Raw genomic sequence first — 14,177 nt, forward strand, 5'->3', positions numbered from 1 at the left:
ACCTCTGATATGTTGCCCCTAGCATTTTTCAACTCAAAAGGCATCACCCTATAGCAGTATATGGCAGAATCAGCCATGAATGAAGTCTTCTCTTGGTCTTCCTCGGCCATGAGGATTTGATGATACCCTGAGAATGCATCTAAGAAGATGTACAACTTATGTCCGAATGTGCTATCCACAAGATTGTCAATCCTGGGTAGCAGGTAGTTGTCTTTAGGGCACGCCTTATTGAGATCTGTAAAGTTGATGCAGACCCTCCATTTACCACTGGCCTTCTTCACAAGAACAATATTAGCGAGTCAATCGGGGTATTAGACTTCCCTTATGAACCCCACTCTCACCAGTTTGCTGACCTCTTCCTAAATGACCACACGTCTTTCCGGCGCAAACTGCATCTTCCTTTGTTTAACAGGTTTGGCCCCTAGACTTACATTGAGTCTATGGACTGCTATTTCAGGGTCTATCCCTGGCATATCCTCGACCTTCCATGCAAAAACATCGATGTTGCGGGACAAACAATTGACGAGTTCCTCCCGGAGACTGGCCTTGAGACCCCGACCAATAGTTATCGTTTTTCCATGCTCGAGCTCAACCACTTCCAATTCCTCAACCGGGGCAAGTCTACCCCTTGGTTCGAGCTCGACCTCGAGCTCGAGGTCTGAAAGTTGCATGACATCTGTACTCATACCTCGAATGCTAGTAATATAGCACTGTCTAGCAGCTGTTTGGTCTCCTCGAACTACTCCGATGCCATGGCCTATTAGGAACTTCATGGCTAGGTGGAAAGTTGATACAATGGCTTGGATCTTGTTCAGTAGGGGTCTTTCGAAAATGATGTTGTAAGCTATATGAGTGTTAACCACTTGGAAGGGTGTGATCTTTGTGCATTACCAGAACCCAATGTAAGCGGAAGCCCGATGATGCCCTCCGGAATAATGACTCTACCACCAAATCCAAGTAGAGGAGTTTTTACTGCTTTGAACTGTTTGAGAGAGAGCCCCATTTTAGCGAAAGCCTCCTGTGAGAGTATATTTGTTGCACTCCCATTATCAACCAGAATCCTCTTTACTTCAAAGTTAGCCACAATTACAAAGACGACCAAGGCATCGTCATGAGGATATGATACTCCTTCCAAATCTCTTGCTCCAAAGGTAATGTCTTTGAGTGTATCATGAGATTCCTTTGAGGTATGAGCATGTTGGCGAGCATATTGCTTTCGCCCACTATTTGTGTCTCTTCCAGATGCTATGCCTCCAATGATAATATTAATGGTCCCGGCAGTGGGTTGAGCATTGCTTCTGGTCATTTATCGAGCGTTTATCATGACCAATGTAATTCCTTAAAAGTCCTCTTTTAATGAGGGCTTCAATTTCCCACTGCAAGGCTTGACAATCCTCCGTGGTATGCCCATGATCTCGATGAAATTCACAATACTTGCTCGTATCTCTTGTGTCAGGAGGCGACTTCATTCTTGAAGGCCACTTCAATTCTTTCATATCTTTGATCTCCATTAAGATATTTGCCTTGGAGGTGTTTAATCGGGTAAGAGGCCCTGGTGGACCTTCATTCTTGTGCTTTTCCCGAGGATACTCTGGCCGGGGAACGGGATCATGTTGCTTCTTGTTCTCGACCTTTTCATGGGAAGGACCAGATCTCCTTGGATTCAGTGTTTTCTCCATATTAATGTATTTTTCAGCTCGGGTAAGGAGCTCGGTCACTGTCTGCGGAGGGGTATTTGATAAGGACATCTTGAAAGCTTAACATCTTATGGCATAAGTGTTGGCGGAGACAGCCGCTGTGATGAGAAGGTCGGGTATTTGAAACATTTCTTTGTTAAACCACGTTATAAATCCTCGTAGGGTTTCATTTGGTCCCTGGAAAAGTTGCATGAGAGAGGTCGCAGTCTTTCTGATTCCCTTGCCACTTGCAAAGAAGGCTGAGAACTTATCAGCCAAATCTGAGAATGAGGCTATGGAGTTGGGCTCAACTAATCCCTAGCAGCATTAGTCAGCGTTTGCAGGAAGGCTTTGCACATAACCTGATCCAACGCAACTTGCAAATTCATGACATCAGTATATACATTGAGATAGTTGATTGGGTCGGTCGTCCCATGCGAGGATATTTGAATATGTCGGGTAGGGAATATGACAATATTTCCAGCGTGAATGGAGTGTTAGGGGTAAAACCCGTTGGCCCCCGAACATTTCGTTGCAGGCCAGCTGTAATTCTTTTTTGAATGATCTCGACAATCTCACCGAAATCCATGGCGACCGATCTCGAGCCCAAGGCCATATTGCTAATACCCGAGGTTCCTACTCCGCCAGTTGTGGGGTTCGGTGGTCAGGCTCGAGCATCAACCATAAAACCACCATGCTTTGCCTGCGCTGGTGATGGATGCGAATTTCTTTGACTTAACAGTTGCGTGAGCGTGGCCACCTGCTGACGGAGCTCTTCAAAGGCTTTGATTATGACGACCGCCGGCTGGGGTGCGGACACTCCTAACGACTCTTCTTGAGGAGCCGGTTGATCTTCAGCAGGATGAGGGATGGGAACGGATGAGCTTGTAGGAGGAAGTCCTGATCGCGTGTTAACCATGGCTTTTGGTAGCACTTCCCACAGACGGCGCCAATGATGCTACCAAAAATCGTACCTGTTAATTTTTCGAGCTTGAGGCTTTGAATGAGCACGATCGTGGTCTTTTGGTTCCTAAAACAAAGGCAACGAGGTGTGTTCTCGTCGCTCCTCCGATGCTTAAGTCAGAAAAGGAATTATATGCGTGAGGCTATCAGTTGGAGAATAATGAAAACGTACCTGAATAATGACCCATGGTTCTGTATTTATAGTAGTGGGTGACATTCTTCTAGTAGGACTCAACTATCTGGGAATCCTTATCCGATAGAGTCCCATGAGAAAGCAACGTTTGAATCCTACTGTGATTAGAAGACCAATTATTAAGAGGACTCTCTTGGATTTAGGAGATGTGGTTTGAAGTATTTCTGTCAGATAAAAGTTCTTAGGGGATAGACCTTCTCCTTAGTATGAGGAAGATGGTAGTTAAGGACCTCAAGGGATTTTCCCGAGGACATCCATGTATTCTGTGATAGTTAGTTAAACCATCAAGGTCGAGCACAGGATGTCCCGAGGACTTAGTTGAATCCCGAGCACTAATGACCGGGTAACGTAAAAGAAGGTTAGCCGTAGTCATCGGGATAATATCGTGCTCGGGTTATGCAGGGAATGTCAATATCAGTCCCCATTTTTTAAATCCATTTTTCATTGAACTAAAATTTTTAACCATACATTTCATGCCCAATTGAGTGAAATTATTGAGTTTGGTCCAGTTATTTTGAAATCTAATGGTGTTCTTCTGTAGCGATTTAAGGGGTTGGTTTACTTTTAAGCATGCTTCGTTTGTTTTGCTTTTTATTTTTTTTGGACACACTTGACATGATATTAGAACCATGTTTAGATATATTTTTGGTTGGTATTAATCCAGATATGAATGGTCAAGTAGAGTTTGGAGCATTCCAAAAACTTGGAAATCCAATGACGAGAAGATAGGTAGTAATAGTAGGGCTGGACAAATCTCCCGAACCGAACCGACTTAACCAAACCCAAACCGAACTGAACTGAACCCGACGGTTCTTGTCAAATTAAATACCCGAACAGGTATCTGAATTGAGAACCGACGGGTACGGTTCGGTTCTCGATTTTAGACCAAGAATCGAAAAATCAAATAAAAATCGAATCTTTCTAATTTTTTTTTATATTGAGTAAATCAAATTATTTTAATTTTAATTTTTTCTAAACAAATTAACAATTTCTAAGTCCAAATTTTTGGCTCAATAATTTGTTTTATTTCTAATTTTTTAATTTTTGACACAATTGCCCATTTTATTGTTTCATTTCTAAGCCCAACAAAATCCAATTCACTAAATAACCCTAAACACCTACACTAAAGTGCATAACGTTGTCTCGATTCTTGCATTCACTCTCGTAGCCTCGCTAATATTTCAAAACTTATACAATCATCGGTCGACACTGTGACCTCCGATCGAAATTGTGACCTCCACCGACTGAAACTTTGACTGTAGCGATCATTTGAACAAGGTAGTCTACTAGTCTCTGACATTCTAAAACTATTGAATGTATCATTAGTTGTATTTGTATAATGTTATTATAAATGTTAAAAAATTTAATTATAGTACAGAACCGAACCGAACCGAATGGAACCGAACCTGAACGGTTCTATAATTATATTTGAACCCGACAATTCCATTTACTAGATATCCGAAAATTTTGGTTCCGTTCGATTCTCTTTAGAATCGAACCGAACCGAACCGACCCGCGCCCACCCCTAAGTAATAGGGATCCACGAGTTTTATTAAATTTTCAATAACATTTCATCAATTTATCTAAACCAAAGAGGGTGATAAGAGCCAATGTTGACGTTTCTTTTTTTTAATAAACTCTTAAGCCAAGCAAAACTCGAGCGGTTGGGCCCTTGTGCTTGCGTGAAAGTAGAAATTCCAATAAGGCCAACTCGAAATTTGTGTTTTCACTTTCATTAAATTATTTTTGAGCATTATTTCTTTTTATATACTTTTTAATATACCCGATTTAACTTACAAAACCCTAGCTTTGTCCAAAAAAGTTTTAAAATACCTCCTCCTTTTATCAATAATATAATATTCTGCCAAATTTGCCACCTGTCTTCAGTGTTCGGAGTACAAACGAACAGCAAGTGAAAAAGGTCCAATTATTTTTGTCTTGGGTCTGAATAACCCTCTCCATTGCTCATTTCTTCACTCTACCTTCATTTTCTCCTATTTTTATTACTTTATTGTGCATTCCGGCTAAAAGTGTGACGGCGTAGGTTGGGCTATGTGCTCAAGGCGAGCCTTGCAGTATGGACTACATGTTCGTGTTGTATCATGTCAGGTCACTTGTGCCTAAGCCCAAGCTGGCCAAGCACAATCTATGATTTTGGCAGGCACCTTTTTTTTTTTTTTTTTTCCAATTATTATAGTTAGATGTTGCTTGTGAAAAATTTAAAATGGGCTCAGGGGTCGTGAGCTTTTAAAGTCGAGCCCGGCATGGGTCCGCCCACATGACATGTAACTCGAAGCATGCTACTTGTATACCATCATGGAAAAACACAAAGAATCCAAACTCGACTAAAAATGCAGATTGAATGAGCTAACTTAAACCGCGAAAGCATTTTTTTTCTTTTTTTGCTCATTTTCTCCCCTTCGATTCAAACAGTGTTGTACTAAATTAGGGTTGCCTCATGTTCAAAACTTTCCAAACAAGAATAAATTTTGTTAAAAAAAATTAGACAGTATAATAAACAAAATTTTAATGCTTTTTAATGGAATACTGTCCATGACCATTCAATTCTACTTCCCAAACATGGACTAGTAGTATATGCCTGCACTGGATTGTGGTGTGGTGGGGTGGGGTTGGGGGTAAGGAAGAAAAATGGGTAGATTTTTCAATTTTACCTAATTGGTGATTACAAAACATTGAACATAACTCTTCTTTTTCTATGTGAATAGGCTATTATCATTTTCCCTGCAAGCCAACCTCATGCCAGACCAAGACTTTTTAAACTTTATCGTCTAATTTTTCATTTACTAAAGGAATCAACTCCATCTTACCCCTAGGAGTTCGAGGTGATAAAGGCGTTCCTGGTGATTGTTGCGAGAGCTTGTGCCTCACGTAGCCGTAGAATGTACAGCCAACGAGCGTTATAGCACATCCAATAGCATTCAAATAGGATATTGGGTTTCGAAAGATCAGCCATGAACATGTAACAGCAACAGCAACCTGAAATAAGATAAATCAATAAGCTTCAAATTAACAGCATGACTTAGTTTATGGAGAACCCGGTTTTGACAGAAAGGTTTTGAAAACACATTGCACCCACGTAAATGAGAAACGAGATGTATACAGATGTTAAAAGAGCGGAAACATATAAAAGGTTTTTCATTGACATTTTTCATTTCCAATATACAAGATGATCCGGCTATTGAAAATTAACAAAAGTTAAGAGTGTTAGAAGTGCTTATTCACGAAAATCAATTCAATTTCAACAGATTAGTAGATAAAAATCTTCCCCCATCTTGTTTTCTTTGATGTCTGTAACCTTAGCTAAAACATAATTCATCTACACTTTCTCTATTTCCAATAGAAACAGCAAATAGGCGCTCACCTTAAGATTTCCTGCAACATTAAAGGTGACAGCAGTTGTAGAGTGAATGACGTAAAAGATGGAGAAGTTCAAGCAAAATGCTAAGACCCCAGACCCGAAAATAATGATAAGGGACGAAAACAGGGAGGGGCATGTGTGAAACCATTCGATTACTCCCGATCCTTCCAATAGCAAGGCTGGCACCGCCAAGATCATAGTCGCAAAAGGTGCCATATAATAGACTGTATTTATGCTGCAGTAAGCATGGAAAAAGATGCCATAATCATTAGTCATTATAAAAATAAGAAATCCTCACCTAAGTCATAAAGAAACTACAATGACATGTTCGGCAAAGAGGATCTCAGGAGCATCAAAGAAGAAAATGCAGCTATATTAAATGAACCTCCTAAACAACAATCTATAATACAATCTTCTTTACCATTTTGTTGAATAAACAGTGTTAAAAACATTAATTAATCCCCATAAAGTAACAAAAAATTAAGAACTCCTGAAAGTTAGTGTTGACGCATGGTGATTAAATGACATGGATTAGACTTAAATTAATAGATGAAACTCGAAGATCATTAGTCCACCAAACTAAAGCACCACCAAGAAACTCTTCAAACATAAATTGTTTTTTATTTTAGAGGGTCAATGCTTAAAAATAAGCTCCAAGAGTCTCTATTCTAACTTTTTAAAATAAAGAATGGATTTGGCTCTATCTCGATTCTTATTTTATAATGAATGCATTTAATAAACTACAGATTTCAATACTCTATTTCTTAAATTATTCAAATCATATTTAAATCGATTGGTCATTGACATATAAAAAAAAATATATGTTAAATAAAAGATGAAGAGAAATCAATAAATGTTTACTTAGAAAAAAAAATGAATAGCCTAAATAGAGAGCATCATTAAAGTGTATAAAAAATTTTACTCTCCAAATTTTAGATACTTCATATTATTCATAATATGCTATTTATAAACAGATGACTCTTGGAGATGCTCTTAAAATGATCAACAAGATTGTGCTAAAAGTTTTTGATGTGTTCTTTGTTACGAAGATTTAATTTTTCCAAAGAAGATATCAATATTTTATTATGTATTCCATTATAAAGATTAAGTTCGCAAATTAGTTCTGAAGAAATGGCATGAGACCGTGTGCCGGTAAATTTTACAAGAACAAAACTAAGCTGGAATCAACTGTTCTGTGGGAAGCCAACTAGAAAGCATTAACTAGATTCAGAAAACACCGACGTAACAAAATAAACATACATTCAAAATTTTCAGCAATCTATGAATAACTAGACACGATTAATCATTCCAGACAAAACTACCCATTTGTTAATCCCCCTTGTTGGGCAGAAGTTTACATGTGGGATGTGTGGGGAAGAAGGGATTATACCTGTCAAATTTGTACCCATGTAATAGAGACTCGGCAAGGATTGTCTTTGTAGAAGTAGCAAGGCAGCCGAATAAAGCAGCACAAAAGCCAAACATATTAAAACTGAGCTCGGTGATTGATGTTAGTAGAATCCCTCCAACAATGGGAATTAAAGAAGCCCAAATTCGGGAATCAAAGTACTTTCCCCAAACTAGCCACTGCAAGAAAACTGTTTCAAAAGCATCATAATCAGGTGCGGCATCTTTTCAAGATGCAATTTACACACCAAAAAAAAGTCTAAATCTGTGTTCAGATCTGAATCTTCGTTTTCTAGCTACTGATTACAAAAGCTTCTAACACTCAGGATATACTTTACTCAAAACTCACCTGTTGTAGCCGGTGTGAACGACTTTATAGTTTGCATAAAAGAAACAGGAATATAACGCAGGCTAACGTTCCCCAGAACTATGTTGATACAAAAAACAAACGACATGGGAAAGATCCTCCTCCAATGATCTTCAGGGTTGACTGGAATAAGTGGCTTAAGTTTCAGCACTTTAATTACTAGGTATGCGCCAATTGCTGAGCATATGAAGTGTATACATGACACAGATAAAGGAAACTTGAAATCCAGTTTCTGTTAAGAAGGAAAAAGGAGACACTTCATAAGCAATGATGATTATCACAAGGCAAGACAATCAATGCATAAGAATATTGAAAATATTATTGACTAGAATTTTCGATAATTTATCAAAGATAGTAACTAAATTTTGAGAACAAATAAGAACACTTAAAAAAAAGCATCATACAAGCATATGGTTGGAATGATCACCTAAGTTAAAATTCAGTTAATAATAGTAAGCAGATAGGAAAAAAAAAAAATTCATATGACCACAATACACTTACAATGAAATATATTGGTCTAAGAAAATGCTGAACACGTGAATAAAGAAAATTCGCTCATCTCTATCAGCTCATGCCATATTCAGAAAAAATATTGTTTCAAAAGAACTTCCTCATATTCCCATCATGTGAACTCAACCGGATCACTTTTCAAGTGCATTAATGAGTCCTCGCCACATGAGCGCGGCAAGAAAAAATAGAAGTGTCTATAGATTTAGTTTCAAGCATCAAACAAAAAGATTAACAATGAAAGAATAAAGACTATTAATCACAATTAAGATTACTAAATTTTTTGACTAGAGATCCGAAAATTTACAGGCTTCTCCTCCATTTGAAAATAGAGAAATCACGCTCCCAACGAGAGCCCATTCGTTGAATTGTGTACATACCTGTAAAGAAACCAATACTAATTGCCAACAAGTGGTATACTTAATCGAATTCTAACAATGGTTTAACATCAACATCCCATAATTCGAATTTCTAGGAATTTCCGAAACGGTAATCACAGCTAAAGAACCTTAATTCAACCTAAAAACTAATAAAATGCAATTTACTATTTTTTTCAAAATAACCATAAAGATCAAATGAAAAAACAACTCACAGGAAATTTATCAACATTAGAAACAAAAAAATAATAAAAAATTGAACACTAACAAACACACACACACACACACACAATTACACAACTACATCAGTTTTTCTTAATGTTTATGGTTATATACAGACCTGAAAAATCCATTTGTTCATGATAATAACAGTAACGTTGAAACCCCACCATTGAACGATGGCTAATATAGATCTAATTACGCTCCAGTGACACAATCCACTCTCCTCCATCATTCAATCACCAACCCAGATCAAATTTCACTACAATCGGACAATTTTTTTCCCAAGAGAAAGATTTAACAAGAAATGAAGAACCCACTAATTTTTTGCCCAATTAATGTGTATAAATCATAAGAGAAGCAAAAACTTGAGGAGGGGGAGGTGTAACGGTGGAGAGGGTGCTATAAGTTTCTTCTTGGGGCGTTTTTCTTGGGAGAAAATTGGCTGTTTTGTTAATTATTTTTGTTACTTGATTTCTGAAACGTTTCTTTGTTTGAATTCTCAACGTCTGTAGGACCTTCACGCCTTTGGACCTCTCTTTGTTGGTAAAACACCAAAACCCTACCCCACACACAGGATAATTTAGGTTTCGCTTTGTTCTAATTTTCCAAAAAACGGAATTACAAGCACGATATGTTATCGATTTGAGTCAAGCTAAATCAGTTGAACCGTCTTTATTGAAACAGATAGGATAAGTACTTTTTCATGTTTCATGTTGAACCGTCTAAGTTTGCATTGTTCATATCTTAGTCAAGCTAAATTGCAATGGATTGAAATATCCAAATATTTAATATCGTGTCATATTGGCCTAACCAAAATACGAAGATTCGACAAATTTGATTTTCCATTTTTTTTCGAAAAATTATGAAAACAACGAGATCAAGATTAGCTTAGGTTTGACTCTACTCTTTCTAATCAAACTTGTTTTAAACCAAATAAATATGTATAAGCACATATAAAATTTAATAATAAATATATTTCGTTTATAATTTCAGTAAAACTATCTGAATATTATATGTAATTATCGAAAAATTTGATAGCATTGTAAAATGAGATATAATAAATGACTATTTGGTCTAATATAGATATTTACATACTATTCCAATTGTAACTTTCATAAAAACTCTATGTATAATCGACTGAATAGATACTCCTCCATTTTAGGATAATTTACCTTAGAATGGCAAGAGCTTACGTAATTACTTTCCTACGGAAAAAACCATTAAAACTAATATGACAAAGTTGTTTTTAATGAAAATAATAAAAGATCCATTTCGAATGATTTGTTTCAATAAATTAAGGTAGTTTAAGAAATTGTTTGGCGAACTAAAGTTGCTACAAGGGTCCAAATATCATCATATATTAAGTCCATTGTTTATAAACTTGAAAATAATTGAGTTCTGTTCTTTTTTTATACAATTGTACAGATAATTTGAATTTTTTTCATTTTCTACACATTTTTCCATATATCTTTGTTGAGATAAAATCACTAATTAAGTTTACACATTAAATTGTAAAGTTGTGGAGATCATATCCAAATTTTTTTGAGTCGAGGTAAATTCTTTAAAACATTTGCAGAATCTCTTTTCTTTCATATTTAAGTTTTTAAATAAGATAATTAAACGTAGTATTACAATCTATTATTTTATGAAGGTTCAATATCTTGGACTTTTGATGCTATAACAGTGTGAAATAGAATTAGAAATTTTTTAATAAAATAATATTCTTGGAATATCCTTTTGCCAAGGGTAATTCCAACTCCATACTTATGCCATGTGTACAATTATACAAGAAATTATTAATTACTCATTGATATTGGATTAAGAGTCAAAACAATATTTAATTGGAATGAAATAATATTATTTTTTTAAGGAAATTTGGAGGATATAAAAGGAAGATTATATAGTGAATACACCCCTGGAATCCTGGTTCCATAAGACAAAGCCATTTTCTAGAAATGAAAATGGGTGAAATAGTATTTTTTTTAATAAAAAAAATAAATGGTTGAAAAATTTTGAGTTTACAAGTAAAATTTTTATGAGAGAATGTGCGGTTAAAATGAATTTTTTAACAAATGGAGCTCAAACATAGCTAAGTGAAGTCCTTGTGCATATGAGACAATTAAAGTGTCAAACTGGTTTGACTGTGGCACAAACACATGTTCCCCAAACGAGTTGAGTTGCTCAACGCTTATTGACATGGACGGACCCATGTGGGGTCATGTGAGATCAAATGACCCTATAAGAATTTCTGATTTTTTTTTTTTTAATAAATCTGTATATTATCCAAATCTTATATAATGCCAAGCCCATATACGGCTCCTTCACTCGCCCAAGGCCTTACTTTTCATTTGGATTTTAACGTAAACCGCGCAGAGAGAGAGAGAGAGGAATCGACATCATTGTTTGCAGTGGAGAGTTGGAGACCGCCATTCATATTTTCAGATTTTTTCGCTTGTGCTAAACTACTAATTTTGTGATTTTTTTCAGTCCAAGTAACAAATCGACAACTTATTTGCTTGATTTTAAAAAATTGAATTAACCAAAGAGAGTTCATTGATTTGGGAAACAAACCAGTCCTTTGCCGAACGGTATTGGTACATAATTCTATATGCTCAAATCAACCCCACATATACAAATGAAGGATAAAAAAATGAATGAGAAGCAAAAGAAATGGCATTGATGATTTTGATAGTTACGATATGTTCCATGCACCATTAATTGTTATTAGGATTTATGCTCATTGTTAATCCTTCATGGTTCTCTTTATTTTGGAAATTAATTGACACATATGTTGTACAGAGAGTCATTAAAATTTAAAATGTTTAAATGTCGTTTAAAAAATAAAATTATATTTTAATATTTGACCTCACAATACTAAACGTCTGACTCCGTCCCTACTTATTAATACATTTAATATGATTAAAATTGAACTCGAAATAATGGTTTGCACATCGATTTAAAACTATAGCTGGAAGTATGAGTGAGCAGAATAAATTCAACGAAAGGAAAGAAAAGTGACCAAGAAAGTGAACATTTAGCAAACTTCAAGTTCATATAATTATGAGATTCATTTTAGGGATTTTAATCTGCTAAGAAAGCAACAAGGTGTTATGATCTCCACATTATGCTAAAAAAATTTCCGCTAGTGACTCAAGGCTCCATCAAAGAATTGAAAACCCAAAATCCTTCAATATTAGGTATCAAGCTAAATGAACTCCCCTAGCAATAGGGTCATATTGCGGAAGTCATAGAAGCAATGATCGACATTATTAGCAGTTGAGATCTCTGCAAGTTATGGATAGACATTGCAATCGTTAGAAAAAACATTGAAGTTGTATTGTTAGTTACATTGTGAGTCTCATGACTCCTACCATATTATCGAATGTCATCATTGTGATCTTCGATGAGTTGTTTAACAAAAAACAATATGTCTTACTCATTCTATGTCGCATAAATGTGACAAGTGCATATTACTTGAGTTTTTGTGAAAAAGAATGCAATTCTAACTAATGCCATCTCGTAGAATTGTTATAACTTCATGCGATGATTGTTTGTAGACGTAAATGGTTGCCAAATGTGATTGTTATGACATTTGACGAAACGTTTAACAGCATACAATTATAGTTCATATGACTTGCATCCCTTCCATGGAGAGTGCTACGGCAAGAGGCGCAGGGACAGGGTTATTTGCGAGGTGGCACCACCTCTGTCCCCTGTCAACTAACCCTGCCAACTCCCCTATTCGTTTAGCAAAATTCCCTTCTTTGTTGCACAATTATGACCATGAATTTGTGACCTTCCATTCATACAAATATAAAAATAATTGTTATTGTTCTTTGTATATTGCAATTAAAAAAAAAAAAAGAAAAAAGAAAGAGAAAACATATCTTTAAATTACCATAATTATAGGAACAATATCAGAAATGTTAAAAAAAAAAATTATAAACAAAAATGTAAAAATTAAATAAAATAGAATTAATCAAATTTCTTGACATCTTATATAATCTCCTTTAATGAATCATGTTATTTGTCAAAGTAAAAGTTAACTATTCGATTGGTTTAAATTTTTTAATTTATTACTTATTGTATTGAGCCCATCTAGAAATGGATTAGAATACAAAAAGTAGCAATTACATTCACATAGGTATTTAACATTTTCAATTCAAAAATCAAGTTTAGGTTTTATTTATTCAAAAATCAAATTATAGTTCTATATTTTAATATTATTAAAAATAATATAAATTAATTTATATACTCACACTGCCAGACCCTATCCACACCATCCAAATCATAAATCATTTTCTCGCATCTTCCTCCCCATTCTCTCTATCTTCATTTCCCTCTCACGTCTGTCTCTATCTCTCTGTTAGACCACGTCGTTGTCAGAGCGCCAATCGTCGGAGACCACCTCTAAGCGTCGTTGCTGCAGCGGTGCTGTGAAGAGAAGTTGTGCATCGTCAGTGCAGCGATCCCTATGCAGCCACATAATTACTATTTGTTGTAGCGATGCTGTGAAGAGAAAGTCTCGCACATCGTCATCCTCGCACATCGTCATCATGCTATCGCAGTGTTGATGAGAACAAAAAGCCACGTGCAACGATGTGATCACTGCTTGCATACGACTCTGCATGATACCGCTATAGTGATGCTCAAGTCGCGACTACAGTAGTGATCATCGATAATGGTGTTGGTTTTTTTGGTAGCTGGAGTGGTGGTGATTGAGGTGGCAATAGATGTGGTGGTGGTGTAGATGTAGTGCTAGTTTTGGTGTTCTTGTCGTGGTGGTGGTCACAAATGACTAAGGTGGCGCTGGCGATGATGTGGTGCGGAATTGTGTTTGGGTTGTGTTGGATTGTTGTAATCAATTTTTTCAGTGATTGCGACTAATAAAGTAGTTAATTTTTTATCATAAATAATGTGATTGATAAATAATTCGCGACCATTATTTTGTGATTGTGACCAATAAAATGGATAAGCTGTGATCAATTAATTTAAAATTTTGTGACTGTAAAATAAGTTGTAACTTGTAAAATTTGTAATTTGTGATCGAGAAATAGTATGCAATCAATTAATTTGATAATTTGCG

The 14,177-nt window shown here is 35.9% G+C and overlaps 2 protein-coding genes across 3 annotated transcripts; both read right to left on the reverse strand.

The window, feature by feature from the left end:
- Positions 1 to 844: 844 nt before the first annotated feature.
- On the reverse strand, positions 845 to 1,748 carry LOC111380787. Its single transcript, XM_023004424.1, has 2 exons — positions 1,435 to 1,748; positions 845 to 1,298 (listed from the first exon to the last, which is right to left on the reverse strand). The coding sequence occupies exons 1-2, from the start codon at positions 1,746 to 1,748 to the stop codon at positions 845 to 847; spliced, it is 768 nt and encodes a 255-aa protein (XP_022860192.1).
- Positions 1,749 to 5,347: 3,599 nt separating this feature from the next.
- LOC111380798 (UDP-galactose transporter 1-like) lies at positions 5,348 to 9,646 on the reverse strand. 2 transcript variants are annotated; one of them, XM_023004443.1, is made up of 5 exons: positions 9,210 to 9,646; positions 7,968 to 8,217; positions 7,602 to 7,809; positions 6,215 to 6,446; positions 5,348 to 5,829 (listed from the first exon to the last, which is right to left on the reverse strand). In XM_023004443.1, the coding sequence occupies exons 1-5, from the start codon at positions 9,321 to 9,323 to the stop codon at positions 5,608 to 5,610; spliced, it is 1,026 nt and encodes a 341-aa protein (XP_022860211.1). In that variant the 5' UTR covers positions 9,324 to 9,646; the 3' UTR covers positions 5,348 to 5,607. The 2 variants fall into 2 exon arrangements, with proteins under 2 accessions (XP_022860211.1, XP_022860212.1); XM_023004444.1 differs by lacking the exon at positions 9,210 to 9,646 and adding an exon at positions 8,800 to 9,061.
- Positions 9,647 to 14,177: the final 4,531 nt, after the last annotated feature.

Source organism: Olea europaea, unplaced genomic scaffold (genome assembly GCF_002742605.1).
Source record: "Olea europaea var. sylvestris unplaced genomic scaffold, O_europaea_v1 scaffold221, whole genome shotgun sequence".
In the NCBI taxonomy this organism is placed as follows: domain Eukaryota; kingdom Viridiplantae; phylum Streptophyta; class Magnoliopsida; order Lamiales; family Oleaceae; genus Olea; species Olea europaea.

Excerpts from the sequence above, each read along its gene's own strand:
- LOC111380798 (XM_023004443.1), bottom strand. The coding sequence starts at position 9,323 with ATGATGGAGGAGAGTGGATTGTGTCACTGGAGCGTAATTAGATCTATA. Across the intron at positions 6,447-7,601 it reads CATGGGTACAAATTTGACAG|CATAAATACAGTCTATTATA; the intron begins GTATAATCCCTT and ends TGCTTACTGCAG. Across the intron at positions 5,830-6,214 it reads ATGTTGCAGGAAATCTTAAG|GTTGCTGTTGCTGTTACATG; the intron begins GTGAGCGCCTAT and ends ATCTTATTTCAG.
- LOC111380787 (XM_023004424.1), bottom strand. The coding sequence starts at position 1,748 with ATGTCCTTATCAAATACCCCTCCGCAGACAGTGACCGAGCTCCTTACC. Across the intron at positions 1,299-1,434 it reads GACACAAGAGATACGAGCAA|AAGCAATGCTCAACCCACTG; the intron begins GTATTGTGAATT and ends ATAAATGACCAG.